We start from the raw sequence: 27,595 nt of genomic DNA, 5'->3' as shown, positions 1-27,595 counted from the left end.
TTTATGCTTTTAAACCGTCCATGTCGCCTTTCATTTTTGCTTTTAAATTGTCCATGTTGCCTTTCATTCTGCTTTGAAATTGTCCATGTTGCCTTTCATTTCTGATTTTAAACCACCCATGTCCCTTTTTTGTTCATCTTTTGTTGCTCTTTGCAAGAGCGAAATTTGTTGCACTTGGTCCCGTAATTTTGATATATCATGTTGCATTTCTTCCTCTTCATGCATTATATAGATATTTCTGAGGGCTTAATGGGTGTATTATTTTTTTGTTTGGGTGGCATTTTGGAACCAATCAATAGTATCTATGCTTCGCTATGCCCTTTGAATCACTTCAAATTTATTTTTCAAACAAAAGTTATGCAAATTTAAAAATACACACCTTTTAGAGCTTGATTTAGAGCTTGTTGATAAGGTTGAATTTGAAACTGTTGTATCTATGTGATTTTAGCCTCCCAAGATTTGAAATTATGTATTGTGGTAGCCCTATGTGTCTTCTTTCCAACCCTACCAGTTAGACTAAGATTGGATTCTTCAAAATAAAGTTAGACCAAATCTCTCAAGATGTCCTACTCATGGACTCGTTTAGTAGAGCGAACTTGTACGGAATGACACGTGTCCTCGTTTCAACCTTCGGCCTTAAAAATGACACCCCATAGATTACAATCCATGCACTTTCAACCACTTTTTACTAAATTCAATTTGGATGCCCAAAACAAAAGTTATGACGATATTCCTCGAGTCACTTGTTTGAGACTGAATTATAGAGCATACAAAAATCCTAACTGTAATGAACTAGATCTCTGAGAATATAGTGAACCAAACTCTGAAATTTTTACATAATGTTCATCGATATTTCTGTTTCACGTGGTCGAAATTTTAGCTTCTTAAGCCTCGTAGAAAAAAAATGTTATAACAAAAATTCCAAGAAAACCTATTTGAAGCAGTGAAACTCTAAGATCCAAAGCTCTGATGCCAAATGTTATGTAACCAAATTAGAAAATAGAAGAAAAGATAGATCAACGACATGAAAATAAGCCTCTTCGAGGGGCAAGCTCCTTTTACATCACATAAATGAATAAGGGTCACAATATAATCATGGCCTACATAACAATAATAATGTAAGAGCACACCAATAACAATAGTGGGCTTCTATGGGGCACAACAATAACAATATGGGGGCTACATGGGTACAACAATAACAATATGGGGGCTACACTAGTATTATAGGGACTTAACAAAAACCAGTATAATGAGTAACAAATAGAGATTTGCTTAAGAAGCTCAACTTTCTCATTCACACATAAGAAAAATACACCGTTGTCCTTAAGGGACTACAATAGTTTCTTGCAATCCTTAGACATGCATGTGATGCAAACCATATTGCTTTATCATTTATGCCAAAAAATATGTGACTTCAAACAAACTCAAACCATGTAACATGTACAATTTTGCTAATGAGGTCCCATCTACTTAACTTATTTTCAACATAAAAGGTATGAAGCTTTGCAATAACTTTGTAGGAATAAAAAGTGAGTCAAAATAGGTGTAATAAAACCTTTTTTTCGTTATTTAACACAAATATTTTAGTTACTCATGTTCAAATCACCACGTGGAAGTGGTCCTTTGTCCTCATAAACAAAGAAGCCTCATACATCACTTTAGTATTTGGCTTAATTGTAATCCGAAAATTAGATTATTATCATTCTTTATGAGACAATGTCCTATACATGTTAAACTTTTCCAAGAAACTTAATGTAGATCCAATCAATATCCAATTTTGATATCAATATAGGCAAACCTAGACCCATCTTAAACTCGGACCTATCAAGCACCTAGATGAATCAAATTTCTTAATATCTAATTCTTTTTATCATTTACTTTGATGTATTGTATTAGTTTCTTTCCTATTATAAAATATTACACAAGAACAAATTTGATCCCACTAAGTGATAAATTTGTATTTAAATGAATATAATTTTTTTTTAAGATATTGTTATATATATATATATATGTAATTTTTTTATTCATATTTAATTTAATTTTGTGTTATTTAATATTTAATTTAATTTAATATATATATATATATATATTTTTTTTAATTTACAATTTTTCTTCCACTCTAAATTATACCAATTTTTTTATTTTATATATATATATTTTTATGTTGATTAATTTATTAGTCATAACAATTTCTTTTCCACGCTAAATTATAAAACAAATCAATTTCTCTTCACACTAAATTATAAAATAAAAAATTAAAAACACTTTAATAATGTTAGATCTAAGACTTTTGTAATCCATAATTTAGAAAAGAGTCCTAGAATATGATGAACCGGAACGACTCTTTTCTAAACCCTTATAACTTAAACTTTAAAACTATAAAATTGTAAAATAATTTATTTAACGAAACAAATATTATATTAATGAAATTGTACAATAACCCACATCAAATCAAACCACTTTAATCGGCCTGGAGTATGCCATAAAACTGCTTCTGCTTGGCTAAGAGCTCGTCTTCCTCGGACGTAAGGAAACAGGTTAACGGCCCAAGACCCAGAGGCATCTGGCAGGAGTGAAAGCCTGCTCCCTTACGGACCACCAGCGGGTTATTACAGGTGGCGTGGTTTTCCTTGATAACAGTGATGAGTCAAACCGACATTCGCGGATAGCAGCGATGGCTGTCCTCACTGTTGGTTTGACAGCTGAGTTTGATAGGTTTTGCCACCTTCGGAAAAAAAATAAAATCAAACCACTTTAATTAAACAAACAATGTACTAAATTTGAAAGTTTATTTAGCGATCCGTTGGGTAGTGTTTTTTTTGTTATAAATTTGCGAAAAAAAAAATATATGATACCTCCAATGTTTGGAATGATAACTCCATCTAGGACCAAAGAGAGAACCGGGATGGTAGTGTTTCTTTGTTAAAAAGGAACCGGCGTGTCTTTCATCATGAGGAAAGGTGGTTAATGATCGAGGGTTCATGTTGGAGGTATTTTTTCATTAGCAAAGATCCAATATCACCACTAATGCCGATCGAGATCAATATGTGGGTTGGTCTTTCAACATCTCAGATTCTATGGGTCTGGTAAATGCCCCTGACCCCGATAAAAGTGGATGTTGACCCATCACGCATCTGTATGAAACACCTCGAAAGCCTCTGTATGAAACTCAGCACGCGTTTGAAGCGTACTTCTGACCTCCAAGCAAGTATTTCGACCTTGGAGTATTTATCTGGATTTTGTTCTAAATAAGTGATTCGTTAAGAAGCGTGGGAGCGAGGGCTACGCAATAAACCTTCAGTGCAACTTAGAAGATTTGGCTTGTTTCTCCAATTTCATTTTCTACTGGAAGCAGCCGACTGTTGTTGAGCTTTCATCCATAACCCTCATCGCTATGGTGACCAATTTCCGGAAACTTGGCCGGCCCACAGGCCATCGAATGGCCATGCTAAGGTACCCTCTGTCCCCCTTTATATTTTTACAGTGTTATTGCTATGCAATACAACTATCGACAATTAATTGAATACAACAATGCAAATGCCAATACCAGGACCATGGTTTCCCAGTTGATTAAGCACGAGCGGATTGAAACCACTGTTGCCAAGGTGAGTTCAAAGGCAAACCCCTATTTGGTTGGACCAGACTGCTGTGTAAATAAATAACAATACAAAAATAAAGACTTAAAGTTTATATTTTGAGGTCTTACGCTCATTTTGCATTTACCTAGAGTTTTGTTGCTATGTCTCTGTGCATTTTAAGCGGAACATAATCAAATAAATCAAATAAAGTACATTATCATGAATAAAATAAAGTACATGTGATGCCCTTGTTTAGTTGTTTTCAAAATTTCAGTTAACGCTGTTTTCCTGCCAAACATGCTTCACGGACATCTTTCTCCTCTTGTATTTATGGCACTGCATTTACCATGTGATACTTGTCGAGCAAAGCAAGGTAGAAGTTTTTCAGATGACCATACCTGTTGTGCCAAAGATATTTCTCCAAACCAGAACATGTCAAGAATTCTCGTTGCTTGCTTGGAATTCCTTCAAATCTGTATATATTGTTGCTCCTTACACCTCTGGGCACATATGTATAATTCCTGTTTTTTTGATCAGGAATAGTTTTTTGTCAAAACCAATAGGAAAACTCTTTTGTTGACAAAAATAAATTCGCTTCTACGCCAGGCTCATTAAGAACATTTATGATGCTTTTAACACTATTACCTGAAACTTGTGTATCTCTCCTTTTCTTTGTACTTGATTTATTTTTTTATCTTCTAATGTCATGATTTCATTCTCACATTTATCAAGTATTGAAAAATTTATTTTCTCCCAATCATGCATTTGGTAGCTCGAGTCAGGATACTAAACACATTGAGATGCTGCTACCTCTTTGTGGATGGCCATAAAATGATAATTTGTTTTAGGTTTATTCTGCTTTACAACGTCACATCTTTCTGCAAAAGGGCTCATATGTCTTACGCCTCTTCCTTTGCTTCTACCTCTAGCTCTATTACTCCCAACTTCATGCCTTTTCTTTCGAAAGCATTCTTCTTATATGTGATTTTTCTTGTCACATTAATTACAATATTTGGGTTTGTGGCTCGGGAATTTTGCAACTTGCTCCTCCAATTTAGCTGTGAGTTACTGTTCTTGTCTCTGTCTACTTTTTTTGTTATTCACGCTCATCTTTCTTCAATCTTGGTCTACCTGTGTTGAAAATTGACAGCTCAGGGTTGAATTTCCTTAAATAAAATCTCATTTTCAACAAATCTGGAGTGACTTTCTAAAAATAGAAAGTCATGTCTAGCATCTCAAGTATGACTTTCCAAAAATAGTAAATCACCTTGCATCAATTGGTAATCAAGTATAGTTGAAGGAAAATCACTATTTAATCATTAATCAATCATAATAGTTCAATCCCGACTTAATCATCAATATTATTATTATTATTATCCTTTATGATACTATGATATTATTATTAAAAAGAATTACAAGTTGCCTTACCTTCATCACCTCAATCATTTCGCACCTCTTTCCTTGATGACTCACATGGCACTATGTAACTCTATCCCTCTCTTAATGATATGTTAAACTCTCTCATACGTACTCATTAAAGCCATGTCATATTCTTCTTACACTCATTAAAGCCATGTCATAAAATATTCCTCTTACATTCTCTTTAATGGATATGCTACACTCTCCTTATCTAGGGCATCCGTACCTCCCCTAAATGGCATAAGTTACTAAAGCATGCGTACCTCTCCTTAATGACATAAGTTACTAGGGCATGCATTTCTCTCCTTATTGGCATGAGTTACACTCCCCTAAATGGCATATGTTACTTTTTCTCAATGCACGCGTATTGCTCCTCCTTTATGACAAGAATTCATTGCTCCTCCTATATATGTGTCTCATGTCTTCTCACCTAACTACTACTAGTGCATTGTGAAAGAAGAATTCGAACTTAAGAGAGAGAGTTGGAGAAGATTGTCAGAGAGAGAGACTTGGAGAGTAAGAGCAGAACTTGGTGAGCCAAGGTTGATTCAATACTTTAGTGTTTCAGTGCTGATTCAATTGAAGGGAAGGTTGATTCAGTGTTTGCATTCGCTGTTGCTACTAGTGATCTTCATGCTACAACTTGTTCAGATTTGGGTGAACTTACTCATTCTCTTGGTCTCTCATTGTACGCTGTATCTCTACTGAACAATTGATATCTAATAGAAGAAGAATCTGGTTGGTGGGTTTTGCCTTGGTCCTTGGACTGAAATTCTCCGTGTCTCATTTTGTTCTCGGCTGTCTTCTATTGTGCATTTGGTTTATGTTCTATCTACAATTACTTAACTAATATTGCAGTAGAAAGAAGTTTTTGGAATAAATAATTGTTTTAGCATAGAACATCAGAATTTCAACTACCTGTATAAGTGATGCTATAACTTCTTCGAAAGTTGGTACTTCAATTTTGTTAAAAATTCAGAATAAAGTTTATCTAGAAGACTATCTAATAAAATTGTAACAAATGCATTATTTTCAATTTCAAAAAAATTCTCAATAACTAACAAACCATTTTGTAGTTCTTGCATCTTTTGTACATGTTCTATTAGTGAACCCTTTGTAGACATCTTTACATTTGTTGTTTTGTTTTTGAATAACAAAACTTAGTGTTAATTGGTCTATAGTAATTGACTCCTCTAATGTGTCGATGAGTGTTGTCTTCCTGTGCAAAAGTTTTGAGGAGTAGGGCACTTTTATTATTTTCTTGTAATCATTGGTCATTGGCTTTGGTTTTGGTGCTTCACTAATGATAATCTCCCAATGATCATTGTATGAGAGATTCCTCTCATCTTTTGCCTCCAAATTGGATAATTTTCCCATTGAACTTATGGCAGTTGGGCGTAATGAAACTTTAAATACATGCAATGTCTCCATATATCTCCATAATTTATTGTATTAAGCTTCTTTTCCCTCCAAATATATTACTCCTTATATCTAAGGAATTTTAAGTTAGATATATTGTCTTTCATGGTTTTGAGGTATGGGGGTCTAGTTTCCTTTGATTTGATTTCCCTAGGACAGAGAGACTTTAGGAACTTCTTCTATAGTGCATCATCTGCTGCAAACCAATAGTTGCATACTGCATAGTCTATATTCTAAGCAGAGTTTGGGGTGCATCGTCTATGGCTTGAGGCTTTGTTTAGATTTTTCTCTTTCCTCCTTAGACTCTGAACTCTAGTAGAATTGAATCTCAATTGGGATTGATACTCTTTGTTCTTTGGATTCCATTGCCTTCATAGGCTCCGTTGGGAGGGTATGTTGTTGGTTTTTTGAAAGCTTCTTGGTTACTTTAGCTAGTGGCCATTTCTTCTTGTTGGTTCCTCTTTTTTAGATACTCTTTAGATGTTTTAAGTCACCTCCTATTGCCTAAATAAGACTTGAACTGTTTGTCAGTTCTTAATACCCAACTACTAATTTAATAAATATTCTGAGATGAAAGAACTGAAAACTAAGGTTCCAAACAAATTTACTAACTATGCTGAGTATTCTAACAGAACAATAGCAACGAAAAATAAATTCTTGAAGACACAAGCACACAATAAAAAATACACTAGAAATTTACCTAGGAAACCCCAACTGGGGAAAACCTGTAACCTGTGTGTTCTCTTTATTTTTCTTCTTCAATGGCAAATTCAAAAAATTACATAGAGGATGGAAAGTCCATCCACTCAGAAATCGACCAACACCCTTCTATGCCCAACTGGACTTAATCTAGTCCACTTGACCTCCCTCTGTTGTGCATAACAAATTTTGTACAATCTCGTACAACCTACTGCGCAGCTACTCTACGCAAGCACTGCTGTTGGAAGGAAGAATCTGGAACTTGTGATGGTCGTGTGACCTCCTTTCTCTTGTCGGTCTGCGTTGGAGATGAAATCCTAGCATTGGAATTTGCTATGCTCTATTGTTGAAGAGAGAACACACAATTTTGATGCATAATGAGCCAAGTTTGCGCCCTTTCCATGTTTTTGAAGTCGATTTGGCGCACCATCTCCACGAATGGCTGAGATTAAATCTCATGGATAGCTGAGATCGTTTCACTTTTTGACTGTAGGAAAACTAAATTTTTCCTAAGTCAAAATAAAGAGACAAAGTGTAAACTGCGCCTTAGGCCCACCTGTGGGTCCCTTTGCCAAATTTAGTGCACCTCTAAATTTAGTTGAACCCTTCCTCCTCTAACTCCATTTAACACTCCCTCTTAGAGAGGAAGGTGTTTTGTACTACACCCAATTTATCTCTGAAGTAGACAAATTTGCCCCTTGCCAATGCCTTGGTCAGAATATCTGTTGTCTGCTCCTTTGTAGGCACGTACTGGAGTTTGACTTTACCCCTCTGAACACAATCTCTGATATGGTGGTACCAGATCTCGATGTGCTTGGAGCGGTCATGAAACACTGGATTTTTAGAGAGCTTGATGCAACTCTGATTGTCACAGTGTATGACTATGGGCTCCAACTTCTAATTGAACAACCCAACAAGTAGCTTCCTCAACCATATGGCCTCATAAGCTAGCAAGCTGGCAACCATGTACTCGGGCTGAGTTGAGCTCAGTGCCACTGATCTTTGCTTCCTGCTGAACCAGGAAATAACTACCCAACATTGAAGGTGCAATAGTAAGGCTATGAAAGGGTTACAAGAACTCATCAATAGATGCGCTGGAACCACGCCAGGTGAGCTGCGCGTAGTACGAAAGATTGGCAAGCATAAAACAAGGACAGGACGAGAGATGAGACTGACCGCACAAATAGGAGAGTATGAAATGGATCAGGTCATTTTGGACTTGGGGTTAGATGCGAATGTCCTACCAAAGCAGACTTGGGAGCGAATGGGGAGACCTGCGCTGCAATGGTCTCTGATTCAGCTAAGGATGGTGAATCAACAGAAAATCATCCCCATGGGGCGGCTGCAGGGGGTGACCATGGATATTGAGGGAGCGAGTGCGTTGGCGGATTTTGAAGTAATAGAGATAGTGGATGACAACAATCCCTACCCTGCGCTCTTGGGAATTGACTGGGCTACTGATATGAACGGGGTAATCAATCTGAAGAAGCGAAAGATGATCTTTGAGAAGAAATCGCTACGCGTAATAATACCCCTCGATCTTGCTGAAGGATCGCGCTATACTGAACCTGTCCGTGATTATGAGAGTGATGACGACCTGGACTGTATCTATAAGATAACAGCGCGAGACCAAGATTGGGTGAATCCCACCGCGGATGGACCGGACTATGTGGGATCACGAGAGTTCCTGCACTTTGGACTCCGACGAAGAAATAGAATGCTGGCAGAATCGGTTACATGAAGTAACTACGCTGAATTGCAACATGATGACCCGGTCGCTACGCTGTGTGTCGTCAGAGGTAAGAAATCTGCCTATTTATGATGGTCTAAATGAGGTAGATATCTTTTTGGATGCATTTGAAAGGGAGGTACCAGAAAAGCAGCGCTTCCAGGCTTTGGACTAGGCACTGCGTGCTACGCCCGCAAGATGGTGGGGTACGCACAAGGGAAGCTTTGATGATTGGCGTGAATGTAGGAGGATGATGAGAACACGATTTGGGAAGCCTAAGATGCGATTGACAGACAAGTATGATGGGCAGAATGATCCGCGCGCGCATCTGGCCAAATGGACGCAGGCTTATGGAGAAAAGCCCCAACTTGAGTGGGTGCACCTGTTCTGTCATACCCTGGATGTTATCCCAATGAATTGGTATATAGAAACAGAGCTTCGCCATGGGACAGGCGAATGGGATATCCTGTGCGAAGGATTCATGATGACATTCAGTTTTGAGGACGGGTTTGACAATATTGATGAAGCGCTACAAGAGGTGAAAGCAGCTATCTTTAGGATACCGCAGGATCCTTTAGACCTGATTCAGCCTGAATGGGCTACTCAGCTGAGTCATGCGCTCGAATGTTATAATATAACTGCTGAAGCAGAGGACAAGGATCCACGGAAGATTAACATTCCAGAAACAGAAGGCCACTGCGAGGTTCAAGGACTGCAGATTGAGAAACCTGATATAACTGCACTGGTGAAAACAAGACAAGTGAACATTGGTACGGAGGCAGAACCCAAATTCGCGGAGATTGGAGAATATGGGGATGACGCGACGGTGGATAAGGTCGCTGAATTGCTCTGCGAATACCAGTTTTTATTCCCCACCAAGGAATGATCGGGTTTGAAAGGAATAATCAGAGACCTAGGAGTGATGAAGATCACGTTAAAGCCCGACGCGAAGCCAGTTAAGCAGAGGCCTTATCGCCTCAATCCGAAATACAAGGAGAAGGACCGCTTAGAGCTAGAGAAGATGCTAGCGACAGGCATCATTGAGCTTGTGGAAGAATCTGATTGGGTAAGCCCAATGGTGGTGCAAGAGAAGAAGCAGAAGGATGAGATAATGATATGCGTGGATCTCAGAAAACTGAATGACACTTGTGTGCATGATATAACTGCTTAAGCAGAGGATGAGGATTCGCGGAAGATTAACATTCCAGAAACAGAAGGCCACTGCGAGGTTCAAGGACCGTAGATTGAGAACCCTGATATAACTGCGCCGGTGAAAACAAGACAAGTGAACATTGGTACGGAGGCAGAACCCAAATCGCGAAGATTGGAGAATACGGGGACGACGCGACAGTGGACAAGGTCGCTGAATTTCTCCACGAATACCAGGACTTATTCCCCACCAAGGAATAATCGGGTCTGAAAGGAATAATCGGAGACTAGGAGTGATGAAGATTACGTTAAAGCTCGACGCGAATCCAGTTAAGCAGAGGCCTTATCGCCTCAATCCAAAATACAAGGAGAAGGACCGCTTAGAGCTAGACAAAATGCTAGCGACAAACATCATTGAGCTTGTGGAAGAATCTGATTGGGTAAGCCCAATGGTGGTGCAAGAGAAGAAGCAGAAGGATGAGATAATGATATGCGTGGATCTCAGAAAACTGAATGACACTTGTGTGCATGATCCTTTCCCGACTCCGTTCACGGATGAAGTGTTGGACAATGTAGGTGGCCAGGAAGCATATTCCTTCATTGATGGGTTTTCTGGGTACCACCAAATCAAAATCGTGCCGTTTGGATTGAAGAATGTGCATGCAATCTTTTCGCGCGTGGTTGTTGCGGCATTCAAGGAATTCATTCATAAGTTCCTGGACGTATATTTTGATGACTAGACTGTATTTGGGTTGGTTAAGCGCCACGTAGCAAGCTTGCGCTTGATGCTGGATACTTGTTAGAGATACCAGATCGCGCTCAATCTCAAGAAGTGTCTGTTTTGCGTTCCTTTTGGGAACCTATTGGGGCATGTGGTTTGCAGACAAGGATTCATGGTAGACCCAGCGAAGTTCGCGGTGATATTGAACTTGGAAGTGTCGAGGAGTGTGAAACCGCTGCGCGCTACTCTGAGACATACGGGATATTACAAAAAGTTTATCAAAAGCTATGCCCAGATCATCACGCCGATGGAAAAATTGTTGAAGAAGGATGCCAGGTTTTGCTGGAACGATGACTGTAAGAAAAGCTTGGATATATTGAAAGAAAAGATGGTTACCGCGCCGATTCTAGTCTTCCCAGACTGGAAGAAAGAGTTTCATGTACATGTTGACGCGTCATGTATAGCGCTGGGGGCAGTACTAACATAGGATGGCGGAGAAGGCTTGGACCATCCTATCGCATTCGCAAGCCGCAAATTATCCAAAGCAGAGAAGAACTATTCTACCACTGAACGCGAGGGGCTAGCTATGGTGTATGCGCTCCAGAAGTACCGACACTACTTGCTAGGAGGCCATTTTAAGATGTATACGAATCACTCCGCACTGAAGTACCTAGTCAATAAGCCTGTGTTGGGGGGGCGAATCTGTAGATGGCTCTTATTGTTCCAAGAGTATGATTTTGAAGTTGTTGTGAAGCTTGGACGATTGAATGCGGGACCAGACCATCTGTCGCGCATCGAAATAGGGGAGGAACCTACTAACTTGGAAGAAGGATTGCCTGACGTGCAGCTATTTGTAGTGCGTGTCGCGGATGGTCATTTTGAGGATATAATACACTTCCTAACAACAAGAACTGCACCAGAAGGATACTCTGTCCAACAAAAGAAGGAATTAGTGGTGCGCACGACAGATTTCTCTGTCATTGCTGGGCATCTATATAAGATGGGGACTCATGAGATATTGCGACGATATGTACCTGAGTTCGAACAAAGCAGCATCCTTGCGGACACTCATGGGGGCGCTGCAGGAGGACATTATGCAAGAAGAGCAACTGTGCATAAGATTCTATGCGCCGGGTTGTGGTGGTCAACCCTTCATCAGGATTCAATAGGGGAGGAACCTACTAACCTGGGAGAAGGATTGCCTGACGTGCAGCTGTTTGTAGTGCGTGTCGCGGATGGTCATTTTGAGGATATAATACACTTCCTAACAACAAGCACTGCACCGGAAGGATACTCTGTCCAACAAAGGAAGGAATTAGTGGTGCGCACGACAGATTTCTCTGTCATTGCTGGGCATCTATACAAGATGGGGACTCATGAGATATTGCGACGATATGTACCTGAGTTCGAACAAAGCAGCATCCTTGCGGACACTCATGGGGGCGCTGCAGGAGGACATTATGCAAGAAGAGCAACTGTGCATAAGATTCTATGCGCCGGGTTGTGGTGGTCAACCCTTCATCAGGATTCAAAAGCATATTGCAAGGCGTGTGATGTATGTCAAAGAACAGGCAGGCCATCGTGGAGGGATGAAATGCCTTTGAATCCACAAATGACGTTGCAACCCTTCGAAAAGTGGGCAATAGATTTTGTAGGACCCATCTAGCCACAAGGGAAGACAGGAGCAAGGTACATTATCACTGCGACAGAGTATTTGACTCGTTGGGCAGAAGCGCAACTGGTGAAGGATTGCACGGGTGCAACGACTGCGAAGTTCCTGTTTGAGCATGTACTGACGCGATTTGGATGTCCAAGGATCTTGATGAGTGATCGTGGTACACACTTCCTGAATGAGACGATCAATGCACTAACGGAGGAATTTCAGGTATATTACCAGAAGAGCACACCTTATCACCCATAGGCTAATGGGACAGTGGAGATGTTCAACAAAGTGCTTGAAAACGCGCTGACCAAGGTTTGCAATGCTCGGCGAAGTGATTGGGATCTACACATACCTACAGTATTGTGGGCTTATCAAACGACATGCAAGAAGTTGACGGGACAAACCCCTTTTAGGCTTGTTTATGGTGTGGAAGCCGTAATGCCTATGGAATACATCGTGCCGAGTCTACGCATAACAGCGCTCACAGGTATGACAGATCGCGGAGCCCTAGAAGAGAGGCTCGCGCAGCTGGATGAGCTCAAAGAAGAAAGATTTTTGGTTGGATTTCACCAATAGGTCCAAAAGAAGCATGAAAAGGCATGGCATGATCGACACATCAAACTGCACACATTCAAGGTAAATGATTTGTTTTTGTTGTATGATAGTAAGTTTTATAAATTTCCCGGAAAATTCAGGATGCACTGGTTAGGGCGTTATGTTATTAAGGAGATTACCGACGGAGGGGCGGTACAACTGGTCAAGTTAAATGGAGAACCCTTCCTAGGAAAGGCAAATGGCAGTCGCTTAAATCCATACATCGGCGGTCTGACCATGTGACTAAATGAAAGTAGCACAGTCTTAGTGCTCCAAGCAGCTGAAAGGAGGCACGGGACTATAAACTACACTGCCCAAGTTGGGGAGCTGCGCGATTGGAAGATGGTGCGAAGCAAGGACGTGTCACTAGGTCTACAACAGCGCGGAGGGAGCTGTGCTACCCAAGGAGAAATCGCGCAGGTCGGCTGGAAAGTGACTGTTAAAGTCACTGTTCATGAAAAGACGGCAGAAGTGAGGCCAAATGGAGTGGGCGACTGGCATTTAAGACGAAATTTATGGCTTAGATCCTTGAAAATCTGCCGCCAATCCGGCATTAATGAACCGATTTCGGGGGGAACGGTCGGATTTGAATTCAAATTGCCCTATAAATTACAAGTGGCTATCCAACAAGAAAAAGTTGGCATTTTAAGTATTCAGCTGTCGACCTCTCAGACGCCTATGGACCCAGAGTTTTTCGAAGTGTTCTCAAACAGACTCCTGCATTTGCAAACTTGCCTGCAATGTCGCGAGTACTGATATAGAGTGTTATGTCATCACCCCAGAAGTTGTCAATACACAAGTGGTAGAAGAGCCGACACAAGAGATGGAGAAATAGGCAGAAGAAGCTGCCCCAGAAGTAGTCGAAGTATTGGCGGAGGTCCCTAAATCCCCGAGAATGCCGAGACTGAAGCCAACCCCAACCAAGGAGACCATGAAAGATAAGAAGGGCAAGCAACCGCCATCCCGGTGCGCGCGTTGCCGAGACAAAACCCAACAAAGCCCACTGCCCAAGAGAAAGGCAAGGCTATAAACCTAGAGGCAGAAGAGGAGGATATCGAAGACATCCCCATGGACGATGAGGATGTGGGAGTGGAAATAGAGGAGGTTGAAGCCCAGGGTGCGGACCCTCTTACACAGTTGTTGGAGTATGTCCCTTCGCGCAAGCCTAAGTCCAAGGTCCCAAAGGACATTGATGAAAGTAAGACTCCCTTGCAAACCCCATTGCTACCAGATGAAATCACTTTTGACGGTCCGCGTTTGGCATGGGTGCTGATTTTGAAGCTCGAAGATTGGGACTTGGCGGACCATGAGAAGTTCCCGCACCTGGCGACCGAACAGTTGATGCGCCGCATCATAGACACAAAGACGGGGATGACTGCATTGGAGCCGCGGAAGTGGCTCAGAGGAGTAGAGAAGGTAGGATTACTCAACCTGCTCTGGGTGCCGCACTATAACCGCACCCCCGTGACAGTTTTAGTTTAGCCGCATCATAGACACAAAGACAAGGATGACTGCACTGGAGTCGTGGAAGTGGCTCAGAGGAGTAGAGAAGGCAGGATTACTCAACCTGCTCTGGGTGCCGCACTATAACCGCACCCCCATGACAGTTTTAGTCATCAAGCAACTGCTGTGCTTGGTGCATGATGGGTGTTTGTGGTTGGAGGAGCCGATACCCATCACCGATATGTTGATTCACCGCATCACACGCTTGCCGTATACAAGCGAAAATCCAGCTATGATCTTTGGTGGCAAGGGCGGCGAGCTGGCGCTCGCAGAATCAATGAAAGAGAAGTTCAAATTGGTGAAGAAGTTGCGCGGGTACGCGATCTCCAATATCTGTGACCCTGCTGTGAAGGTGACAACGTAGATCCTTGCCGGGAAGGTGATGTGGAAGCGCCGTGCTGACGAGGTGCTGACGCCCGTCGGCGCGCTCGCACAGCAATGTGCGAAAGGAGTCCAGTTCAACTAGTCGAACTACCTTCGCGGCGAGTTCTTGGCAAATTGTCACGAAGTGCAAGAGCAAAGCAAGACGTTCCACTATGCGTGGCTCTTGCTATCGATTGTGCTCGTAGCGTGGGAGCTACCGGAAGAGAGCTAATTCCCCTCGGTCGCGCCAGACGTCCCTGAAGCAGCGAACTACGCTTCACTGTGGGCAACCAAGGACGAAGAGAGCGTGCGGGACAACAAGATCTTCTGGATCTTGATGGAAATGAACATCAGGATGGCTATCAATTGCAAGCCGTGATTTTCGCCCACGATATATGCTAACCTGCAGAGCTATGCCGAATTCAAAGTTGATTTCCATTGGATATCAATCAGGGCACGGAAGGACCCTGCGCAGAAGTGGTACAACTTGCCATACCTAGCCACAAATGATGCCATTGATGCGGTGTTGGATAAATGGTTGACACAGTGGCGCACCACCACGGACTTGGCGGTGGGTGGAAGCAAGTCTGCTGCACAAAAGAAGAAGGACGAGGCCAAGCTGAAGATGGCGCAGCTGGTCGAAAAGAGGAAGAAGGAGGCCGCTAAGAAGGCCAAGGCAGAATAGACAGGGAAGGAGGCAAGAAAACAGACAGGTGGCACAGAGCGGGGCTCTGATAAAGGTGCGCGGTCGCCTTCACTTGAAACTGAAGAAGAGGACACAGAGTAGCACAGCGCTGACCCTCAGGAGACGTTCGACCGCATTAAGCGCTCGAGAGAGCCAGAAAAGGGAGGGTCCAGAAAGAAGTCCAAGGCTACCAAGATCTCGCTGGACCCTATCACGCTGACGAAGGGAGATTTATACGACATCGGTGACACAGTCAGAGATGTCACTGGGGAGGCCTTGCATCAATTTGAAAAGCAGTAGCAGATCATCCTAGGGGCCATCTAGACGGGACTACAAGAGTTGCAGACCCGCGCGTCGCAAGTTGGTATGGTGTCTACCAGCTTGGCTGCACATCAGAGGCTGCCGATATGCTACGCACGAAGGCTTCCAGTGCGCTAGTGCTGCCAGATGGAGCACTGACAATAGAAAATGAGGCTGATAGGCCCACTATTAGTGCCTTGAAGGGAGTGGGATTGAACTTGGCAGCGCTCTCGCGCGAAGCACTCCACTCCTTGCAGGATGGAGTAATTGCAGAGCTAAGGGCCCGCGAGCACTGCGCCCTCCAAGTGATCAGTGAACAGAAAATCAACAATGAGCAGATGGCCTTACAAAGGGATGCTGCCATCGTCGTCGAGGCCGAGGCGACCAGCCAGAGAAAGAAGATCATATAGGTCGTGGAGGAGGCCTGCAGAATGGTCCCGGAATTGGCCATTCTGGAGGAGGAGCCAGTCGAGGTCCGCATCCGTAAATTGGCCATAGGGGTGCGCGACACTCGGACGGAGATGGCGCGGGTTCAATTGGAGCTGAACTTGCAGATTACAGAGCTCCAGTTGAGGGCTCAGCCTTCAACACCACTAGAGGTAAAGGAACAACGGGTGGCCACTGTCACAGAAGCAGTCGCGACAGTGGAGAGTGCAGTAGCAGATTGCACCCAGTTGTTTGAACAATCGTTTGAGGTCCTGACCGGCTTGTAGGAGGACCCAAACATCCAGAGGCTCGAGACGGAAGCGTGCGAACTCCAACAGTGCTATGACGAAGTTAAGGGCATAGCGCGAACTGTCGCACTAACACAGAGGTTAGCCAAGCTGCAGGAAGCTAAGCAGCTGAAGGAACAGGTGGATGCAGTGCTGCACAAGGAAGCAGTGCTGAAGGTGCGACTAAAGCCCTAGCTGAGGAAGCTTATGCAGTCACAGGAAACATTGAAGGCAAGCTTGCGACTTTGCAAGCGACGCAACAACAGCTTCAGGCTGACAGCGCAAGGGTAGTAACTGAGAAGACAGTCGAAGATGTGAAGCAGGTAGCAGCTCAGTGCATAGCCGAAGTTGCGGTCATCAAGGTCGAGCTGGATGGGCTTTGCGCAAAAATCTCCGCGCCTACCGAGTGACTCGAGGGTGAGTCACGATGTTTATGTTGGGGGCCTGTTGGGAGCAAGATCCCCCAAGGGCCGTTTTGGGGCTAAAAGCCCATGATTAAGTCAAGTTTTTGTAATATTATCGTAAAGGCTCCGCATTTTGTGGTCATAGAGCGTGAAGGTATTATTTGTCACAAAGGGTAGTCCGCCCTTAGTTTTGTAAAGTAAAGTCGGCTGTAAGAGATCTATCCATGGTTCGCGGACCATGGGATTGTATAAAAAGAGCTAAGCTCTAAGTAGTTAAAAAGATAGAAGAAGTAAGAGAGTCATAGCTTTAGAGCAAGAAGTCTAAGTCTTGGGTTGTAGCATAGGTAGAGGCTCTGCAGTTGAGTGCGCAAAGGCCTAGGGTAGAAGTCCGCAGCTGAGTGCGCGAACCCCTGCAACTGTGTGCGCAGGGTGAATAGAGTCTGTGACACTTGGAAGATACTAATAGAAGGAGTTATTCTACAATTTCTGTGTGTTTGTTCTGTTGATGGGTTTGGATATTTTGTGTATGAATTTCCTTTGTTATGCTTCTATGTTGCGCGAATGAATACAGTTACATTGAATAATTAAACGCAATTACGAATATCTGATTATGCGGTGATAAACTTAAGTATTCGGCAAAATAAGAAAATCACTTAAGGTAATTGAGGAATCTGCACGGCGCATTGCCATAGCAGCGCGAAAGTACCTGAGTCCCAGGTTAGGGCTGCGCGAAGGTTGATCATATGCTTTCGCGAAGGTATTAAAATCCAGAATAGAGGGTTTGTCTTACAAGCCCTAGAGCGAGATCACCTGCGCGAAGGCAGGTATAGAAGAGATCAAAGGACATCACAATTATCTCAGGGTGCTGAAACTTGGTTCCAGCATCCCCCCATACTGCTTCAGGTGAGACTTCGGTTCGCACTCTGCGCGCTGATGCTGAAAGGGCTAGTAGTGTAGGGATTTGTTTGGCTAAATAACGCTGAACTTGGGTCAGGACCCCTCAAGCCAACATGCATCTTCAGCACCCACAACTTTTGCACTTTGCCCCCACATTATTTATGGGATGATGCACTTGGACCAACACGCCCCCCAACCGACTTAGCAACACTATAGGGTTTGGCATGTTGATCTAGGGCCCAAATGAGGTTTGTCTCATGCCTTAATACATGGAAGGGCGAGCACCATTTTCAATGCACTTAGTGTTGGAACAAACACAGAGATTGGCCACTTGGAGACCCATGAGACCCAGTTTTGTGCCCCAGAGCAAATTTAGGGGTCCACAAGATGATTTGCATCGGAGAGGAGGGGCCATCCCTTCCATCATGATTTTAGAGGCCCTCTACACCACTTATGGCACCTCTAGGCTGAGAACGCATGCCCTTGGAGAGCCCACACATGCATGACGATAGCTTTTTGGCCCTCTTTGATGAGATTTATCATTTGGTGACATTGGCTACTAGGTCGGCTTCTGACCTAGGATGATTTCTTGCCCATTATTTTATAATTTAGGGGCTTGTAGGCTAAAATTAGACTTGATTGGACTTGTTTATATATGAGAGACCTCATTTAGTCTTTCATCATCACCACTCTTGGAATTTTGACCTCATAGAGGAACTCACACTTCTCTTTTGTGGATGAATGGGAGTATTCTTGGATGCATTTTGATATTTGGAGTTATTCTTGGATATTCTTTGGAGCTATTCTTTGGCAAATGGAAGGATTTCTTGCATTTTATCTTGTAAGTGCCCTAATTTATTGAATATCAATTCCTATGTCTAATGTATAGAATTATTGATTCTAGGTCATGCTAATTGTGCCCTAATTTATTGAAGATCAATTTTGAATTGCTATATAGATGAATATTGCATGCATTACTCATACATAATATGTAATGAATAGTCCTCGTGGTGAACTCATGGAAGCTCTCCCATGAAAATTCGTTTTTCCTTAGCAGGTAAATGCTTGAAATTTACTTGCCAGGGCATCAAATTTTGGCCTCCTTACGAACAAGTTTGACTATATTAAATCATCCTTGATTCCATTCTCACAAAGGACAAGGCACTACTAGTCCAAGTCATTGGTGACCAGTCTTATTTTTCATCCATAAATTTTCCTTCTCAAATTTGGTCCTTTAAAGGATAGGGGAGAAACTAGGGCTTGCGAATTTCTAAGGAAGAGACTTATTGGAGGTTTGACTAAACATCAAGTTGACTTGATTTGCCACAAAATCTCTCACTTTGGTGGGCATCCACTTAAATTTCATCCATAAATTTTCTTGCCCTAGGTGTTTTCCCTAAGAGGGAAACCCTAATTTCATTCTCTCAACGTAAGGACTTTCTTGAAGGATTTCATGAGCCTTGGATTAGCTATTTATCATTCTAAGAAACCTTTTCTTTTAGGTCTTGACCTTGAGAAAGCTTATTACCATTGAAAACCTCAAAACCTTAGGTCTTGAACCTTGTTTTCTAGGTATTTTCTTGGAGAGCGATTTGCTTCTTTGAAGCTTTGAGCCATTGTTGTGTCTCTCTTGTGAATGAGCTCTAGTGGGAACACCCTCTATCTTACCCTTGGAATACTTATTTCAAGTGATCTCCCTCTTATCGTGACTCCCCCCATCGGTGAAAGTCCATAAAGAGTAGGTGGTTTAGGTTGAGGTGACATTGGGTTTCTAGCCCATTGTTAGCACTCTATCTAGCTTTTGCCTTGAAGGGTTTCCCCTCTAAGGCCTGCTAGATTTTGTGGTAACATGCCCCATCAAGGCAGTCCTCAAATCTCAGCCCCAAATACAACATTTTGCTGTTCATGTGGCTCAGAAACCCTAGCCCAGATTAACTTTTGCAAAACCCTAGGTCACATAACTAGAAATCCTAGTGCAACCCTAGAACTAAATTACACCCTTTCCGTGCGTCTTTCACTTGCTCCTGAAGAAATAAACACGTGTTTTGGTCTACAATCAGAGGTTGAGCTCTGATACCATGTTAGTTTTAATACCCAACTACTAATTTAATAAATATTATGAGATGAAAGAACTACAAACTGAGCTTCCAAACACACTTACTAAATATGTTGAGTATTATCAGAACAATAGCAACGGAAAATAAATTCTTGAAGACACAAGCACACAATAAAAAATACACTAGAAAGGAAAACTTGCAACTTGTGTGTTCTCTTTATTTTTCTTTAGTAATAGCAAAATAAAAAAATTACATAGAGGAGGGAAAGTCCTTCCCTTCACTCATAAATCGACCAACACCCTCCTACCCCCAACTGGACTTAATCTAGTCCACTCGACCTCCCTTTGTTGTGCAGTATGAATTTCATATAGTCTTGTACAACCTACTGCACAACTGCTCTATGTAAGCACTCACGCACTGCTGCTGGAAGGAAGAATTTGGAATTCGTGATGGCGTGTGACCTCCTTTCTCTTGCTGGTTTGTGTAGATGAAACTCTAGTGCTAAAATTTGCTACGCTCTATTGCTGAAGAGAGAACACATAATTCTGATGCATAATGAGCCAAGTTTGTGTCCTTTCCCTCCTTTTGAAGTTGACATGGCCCACCATCTCCACGAATGGCTGAGATTAAATCTCATGGATGGCTGAGATCGTTTCAATTTTTTGACTGTAGGAAAATTAAAATTTTCTTAAGTCAAAATAAAGAGACAAAGTGCCAACTGCGCCTTGGGCCCACCTGTGGTCCCCTCTGCCAAATTTAGTGCACTTGCAATTCTAGCTGAACCATTCCTCTATTTAACACTAAGTGATTAAAGCATATTTACAAGTAGTGCATCTAGGTCACTTGGATTGAACCCCTCGAGGGTCTTAGCCCCAAGATGGCCTTTCATTCTGAACACTTTCCACAACGAAGTAATGAGCTTCATGTCAGACCTCCATATATATGTAGACATTAGATGCATGACCTTGAGGTCTCCCTTAGTTAGTTCCTAATAGTCTCTCATCGACATGTTGAGATTGATCCACTTCCCATGAGCTAATATGACTTGCTACCTATGCCACTTATAGGAGAACAAGTCAAGCATCTTATTTTCAGGTGACATATACTTTGAAATTAGAGGAAAGCATTATTGCCTTTATCAAGACTTAAGGAGTTCTTTCTCCACATTTTTTCATTATCTAAACTAAAGATTCCTAGCTTTCTTCATGAGAGAGCTTTTTAAGCACAAATGATAGTTTTTGCATGCATTTCCCTGCCCAAATACTTCATCACTTAGGATTTATGACCCATAGGAACCAAGGCTTTACACTACAATGTCTAGCAACAACTTGGTTGTAGTTGGCAACAATTTGCTTTGGTCCAATTTAGTGCATAACCTTTTTCATATAGGAGACTAGTGTGGTGTTCTAGTACCATTGTGGTTCTTATAAAGAAACAAAGTGTTTTCTAATTTTGAAAACTAAGTCATGTCAAGTTTTTGTGGGGATCCCAGGAATATTACTTTGAATTTGAAGAGGGTGCAACATCAAAGAGGCCAAACCTTGCCTTCGAAAGCCTCATAAAAAAGGTTGCTTGTTCAATCATCCCTGAGCCCCCTCAAACACCAACTTCCTAGCTTTGATGTTTGAAAATAATTATAAAATTTCCTCTTGGTAAGAACCTGATGGCCAATACATGTGAGATTTAGAGTTATGTGTTACCTATCTTGCTATCATATCTATCATTGAACAAAATTCCCATGAAATGACTTATCATAGCTGAGCATAAATGCTTCCTATATTGCCAATAAGTGGATGAGGCTTCATAAGAATGATTTGTGCTTCTGCAGATACAAAATTGCATTGATTTTGTTTGATGGAGCTTTTGAAAATTGAAATTAAGTGTGTAATCTTCACATTTTGCCACAACCAACATTATTTGTAATTATATCCTATGTTTCTAGCTTTGGTTAAGGATTAGGCTCATAACCCCTCCCTATGTAAAACACCCTACCTCCTTAATTGTGTATAAATACATGACGCTTATTTGTATTTTCACATATTGTGATCATTCATTCATTCTTATATAAGTGATTAAGCCTAAGTATAAGATTAAGCTTTACTCTTTCTTGTTCTTGGTTCGATCTATCTTGTGCTTGCATTATTTCTCTCTCTAATGCACTTGTGCTAGGGCTTATTCCCGTCTCTAGGGCTACACCTCTCTAGGCTTTCCAAATGTTGTTTTCTCTTCTTTCTTTGCAGAATTCAAGTTTGTTTTGGTTTCTTTAATTCTCTTTCTAGCACTTGCGAATCTTAGCATCATATTAGAGTAGGTGTGTACTTCACTTGATTCAACAACTATTTTAAGGCACACCTCTTTCTAGGGTTTGATAAGGCCTAAAATCCTCAATTGTAGGTAGATTAGTCTCCTCTTTTGTTGTACTTTTCATTTTTGGAAGTTACTAGTACCTTCCTAGGTCTTAAAACCCTCTTTTAGAACTACTACTCTCTCCTTTTTCCTTGCAATTTTGTCTTCTAGAAGTCATTGTTACCTCTCATTTCTTTGGTCTATCAAGGCAACTTTTTTAAAAACTGCGGAGGCTTCTTTGATATTTCTTGAACCCAATGGACTCAAGATGGCCAAGTTTTGAATTGAATGGGGTTAGGAATCATGTTTGGGTAGACCAAATGACTTCTCTTCTTTAGGATCCAACAAACCCTCTTTTGCTATTTGACAATGACAACTATGACCTAATATGTTTGAAAAAGGATGAATACCTCAAGATAATCACCCTAAATATTCAGCCATCCTAGTGTTAAACATAAAATATAGTAGTTGCCACTTCTCGTGTTAACCAAAAGCTTCCATAAGAAAAAATTATGGAGCTAGATCTGATTCACCATACTAAGGATAACAAAAGCGTGGAGGAAATCTAGGATACCTTGAGAATCTCTTTGAAGTTTTGGACACTGCTTTTTCCTTAGAAGTTATGAACACTACTTGGATCAACATACTTGAAATTAAGTTTTTCGATCTCAAGATGGGTGACGTTGAAAGCATTGAAGAGTATATTGTGAGCTTTACGGCCTTGAAGTTTGACATCATTACATCAAGAAGGACAAACCAAATTCACAATCAGTAACTTTTGTTCTAAATAGTCTCTCTTCAATATTCAAATCCTTTTCTACCATATTATATTGTGTCCCACATTTTGTGAAGGGATAAACAACTTGTCCTCTTGAGGATACTTTTGCTAATATCATCCAAAGGCTACCATAACTTCTTCTAATCATGAGCATGAGCAGGTTATGGGGGAAACTCAAAATCCTTCAAAAAAAAGCTCATATGCAACTATTGTCATAAGGAGGGACATGCCTCAAATGTTGTTGCATCACTCTTTTGAAGAACTTGCAAGACCTATAGTCAGTAGTGAGGATCATTTTGGGGATATTGTTGGCTCTTCTCACAATACACATTTGATTGTTCATTTCGCATATTGGTTCTACTCTCCACAAGTTGGATTGTTGGTGCTTGAGCTAGCAAGCATATGACCAAACCCCAACATCTTTTCTCTGATTATTGATTGCAACACAATGGAGAAAAAAGTAGTTATTAGCTATACCAATTTTAGGTTGGATAAAATCTTTTTTCTATTTGTTACATCCCACATACTAATAAAAATGTGGATTTTTGGTTTGATCAATGGGTTGTAAAGGACACAAGTAATGGTTTTAAAGTGGTTCATGCATGATTTTGTGATGAATTTTATCACATGTATAAACTAGGGAATACTCCTTCCCAAGAATCGAAAGGGTTTATTGCTATGGTAGTCAATGGCACTAAGCATGCTATGGCATCAACATTCAGTTATATCAATTTTTGGATATTTACCACATATGAATCATTTGCATATGGCTAATGACCTTCCATAGATTGAACCACCCAATGGTGCTTGTGAAGGGTGTGTGTTGGGAAACATCATCAAGAGTCCTTTCCTAAGAAAAAGTGAGCTTCTCAACCTCTAACGTTGATTTGTAGTGATATTTGTGGGCCTATGACCACCCATTCTCTCGAGGGAGCTAAGTTCTTACCTTTATTGATGACTTTTCATGCTTCCTTTGGATATACACCTTTCAATCCAAGGATGAATCGTTTGAAAAAAAATCAAAGAATTTGAATCTTTAGTGGAAAATAAGAGAAAGATTGAGTGTATTGGGACTAATGGCAGTATACAAACATATCTTTCTAATCTTATCTCATTTGTCATGGTATTTCTTGGCAATGTATTATTCCCTACACTCCACAGTAGAATGGAGTGTGTGAATGAAAAAATAGGGCTATTATGAAGATTGCTTGACACATCCTTCACTTCAAGAAAATGAAGCTTACCTACATCATCAATTGATTGCCTACTCATGTTATTCAAGGTATGTGATGCAAATCTGCCCTTAAATTCGGCCCCATAGAAATTGGTTCCCTTAAACAATAGGTGCTTAGCCAAAACCACCGAGTTCAAGCAATATTTTATAGCCCTCGGAGTCAAAACCCTTCACTACATAGCCCTCAGAGCCAAGTGTTATGACCTAGTACTCATACACTACGCGTGTATGATTCAGGAGTAAAATCCCATATAACAAACAATGAAAAGCCCTTTTAAAATAATTGCTGACGTGTCCTGACAGTTAGAGCCCGATGCATAGCCTCGGTGTCTCCAATGTTAACTACAAGGTTAGGCAGTGCCCGGGTGGGCTCCACCCTCTCCACTCCTACCCGACGCGAAGCCTTTATGCGCCATATGATATCCTCCTGGTAATCCTTACCTCCAGCTCACTACTTTTTATAACTTATAACTCCAATGTGCAGTTGGGGTCTCTCCCCCTCGATTATTCCTCCCGGGCGGTCCCACTTATACCTCCGCCAACGCTGAGTTGGCCCGGTGCTCTACTCTTCCTAGTCGCTTAGACTTGGGCTCAAACGAATCTTTCGGTCTATCCCTTCCAGGACGATGTGGCCCGTCGCCTCCTTCCCGGTCGCGTAGACTTGGTGGTCTGAAATGATCATAAACTAAAACTGATGTAGAAGTGATTAGCCATTTATGATTTGAATGTTAGCTCAAAACACGGAAATCGATGAAAACTGCTTGAGAAGAAGACTTTACAGAAGTGAAAACAGTAAAAACACAGTGATACCAGACAGCGAGATTGATGATGGAGTTCGTCCCTGATGGACTACATCTCCGAGTCCGCTTTCAAGATGGGCAACCGTTTTTATTAGGAATGAAAAGAAGGAGTTGATTACACAAAGATTTGATCAATCTGAATGTGCATGCAGGCACTTCTGATCATTGTCATCAGATAGCCCTTTGAACCAGCGTTCCATCGCCTCTTACGGATTCCAATTCTGACTCCGGATGCTCCTTTAACATTGAAAACAAAACTGCCTATGACCTCCAAAATCTGCATACAAAAACCCAACAAATACTATCTTGATCAATGAAGGGAAAATCGCCTTTTAAAGGCCTGCAGGTACATGAAAACCACCTTGGCTGGTTTGTAGATATCTTTGGTTTGCTTCTGGATAGGTTTACAAGCTCGGTCTTGTGGCAAGGAGACACCTAGGTAGGTTACATGGTGGCCACATTAGTTTGTTGAACCAAACTCTAACAAAAAAACCCAAAAATAAACCATATAATAAACAAAACCGTAAACGGTTTGCTGACCGGGCAGGATTGGCTAACTGTTCGTATGTGAACAGGTGGTGCTGCTACGGTCTTGTCACAAGTCGCCACCTTGCATGTCAAGCCCGGCGGTTGCGGTCAATTGCACTGCATGTGACAACTGTCGCAGTTTGTGCTGACTGCTAACTCCGCGATTTCTGCGCTGCAGTTACCTCCAAATGTTAACCTCCGCCTAACCTCCTCTGCCTGCTCACATGGCACAGTCCCGACATGGTTTCCGTAGCGGTTAGGGGCACGGTCTACTTCGACGGCTTGTAACCTGACTGTTAGGTTGCGCTCACATGCATCCACTGTATATCCTGCCGACGGTTTAATAGCCTGACTGTCCGTTAACCTTCGCTCGGTGAACTCTTGTTCACATACCCGCGGTTCTGACGCGGTTAACCGTGCGGTTAGGGGACTGTGTTTTGATTATTGCATTGTTTTTGTATTGTTTTAACATGTGAATAGGCTGAGAGCATTAGGTTAGGTTTTTAGGCTTAGGAATTAGGTTTTAACACTTAGGTATTGTGTTAACAATGCGATGGTTTGGACTTAGAACTAGGTCTTAGGTATTTAAGTCATGGTTTGTATTTGTTTATCAATGCATGATGCATAGATTTAGGACTAGATTTAGGATTAGGATTTTGATTAGGTGTTTAAATGTAGACTAGGGTTTAGGTTTTACATTAGGTGTAAAAAGACCCTTTTACCACACTTTTGTCGCAATGTGACATAGACCATATACATATTGTCGACACCAGCTGCCTTTGCGATGATATCCCTTTGTCGACACCCAAATCCTATGAGGCAACGATACGACACATGTCGTCGACCGATCCTGGCTGTCGATGAACTCATGTTGACAACCAGGCGGTAAACCATCTCAACTAAACGCCATGAAACCATAACATTAGCTGTACAACTTGATCCATAACCAACACTGTCGAACTGACGACGACTCTGAACATGGACGACGACCCTTGAACATCTGTGCAACTGAATCAACGAAATCCTCCTGGATCACTTGGGGCTTCAAATGAATCCTCCGGGCTATCCCTTCTTGGATGATGTACCCCGACATCTCCTTCCTGGTCGTGTAGACTTGGGCTTCTAAGGGCACCTCTAGGTTCGACTTCTCTAACCCGCCGGATAGTTTTATGTCAAGGGATTATGTCTGAAGACGATCCCGACCTCAACAAGAGACAAACTTTTACAAAGGGTTGAATTTGGCTAAGTGTTGGCCTCTCTGTGTTGATCCTGACTGTGGCTCGATTTGACTTCTGTGCTCTTTAGATCACTCTTCTGGCTCGATAGTCTTTCTAAAGTATTCCTCTGCCTTTCCTGGCCTTCTGCAACGCCTCTGGTTCTGTGGAAGGGGATTAAGGGTCCCGACTATTTAATAAAAACACAAACAATACAGATAATGCAATCCGCGCAAGGGAAAGGAAATAAATGACTAGAGAAGGACTGGTTGCAGTGCACGGGCTTCGTAGGCAAAATTTCACTCTCCAAAACCACATCCACTCTCTTTCCTTTTTCATTAATCAAAAACATATAAAATTACATGCATTCAGTTCCTTTCCTTGAAAATAGGATCAGAGGACTGATTTTAGGAAATTCTACCTAAACTACAACCATTACAACAACTTGTTTAATTTAGAGAATTACATGGAAAACTAAAACAAATTCTGGCCTAACAATCCAACATTTGAGGAACCAACTCCTCTAGTAAAAATTTTGACCTCTAGGTGAAGAAAATTCACGATGCCCTTGCATCATGCTCCCAAGGAACAAAGATTTCATTAGCTCCTGTCCATGAGCTCTTCAATGATTTTGCCACTTTTCTATAAGAATGTGGCAATCATCCAAGTTGCTTCTGATACTAGCAGGTTCTTCCATTTAACCAAGTATTCATAATACTCCTTTTCCTTAGTCTTTCTGATCAATCTCTTATCCATAATCTTCTCAGGCTGTAAAGGTTTAGTCGCGGGCAATTGATTCTCG

General features: G+C 41.7%; 1 protein-coding gene across 1 annotated transcript in view; it reads left to right on the top strand.

Moving 5' to 3' along the window:
• The first annotated feature begins 2,878 nt into the window (after positions 1–2,878).
• LOC149233988 (uncharacterized) overlaps positions 2,879–27,595 on the top strand; it is a 206,892-nt gene continuing 182,175 nt past the window's right edge. Inside the window, exons 1-2 of the mRNA XM_089371700.1 lie at positions 2,879–3,453; positions 3,551–3,605. Coding sequence (XP_089227826.1) covers positions 3,395–3,453; positions 3,551–3,605 — 114 coding nt within the window. The 5' untranslated portion in view covers positions 2,879–3,394. The remainder of the gene's footprint in view (positions 3,454–3,550; positions 3,606–27,595) is intronic.

This window comes from Pinus tabuliformis, chromosome 8 (assembly GCF_031772625.1).
Source record: "Pinus tabuliformis cultivar Carrire ecotype Pingquan chromosome 8, CPIR1, whole genome shotgun sequence".
In the NCBI taxonomy this organism is placed as follows: domain Eukaryota; kingdom Viridiplantae; phylum Streptophyta; class Pinopsida; order Pinales; family Pinaceae; genus Pinus; species Pinus tabuliformis.
Note: the sequence above shows the minus strand (reverse complement) of the source record. Positions and strands in the feature narration are given on the sequence as shown.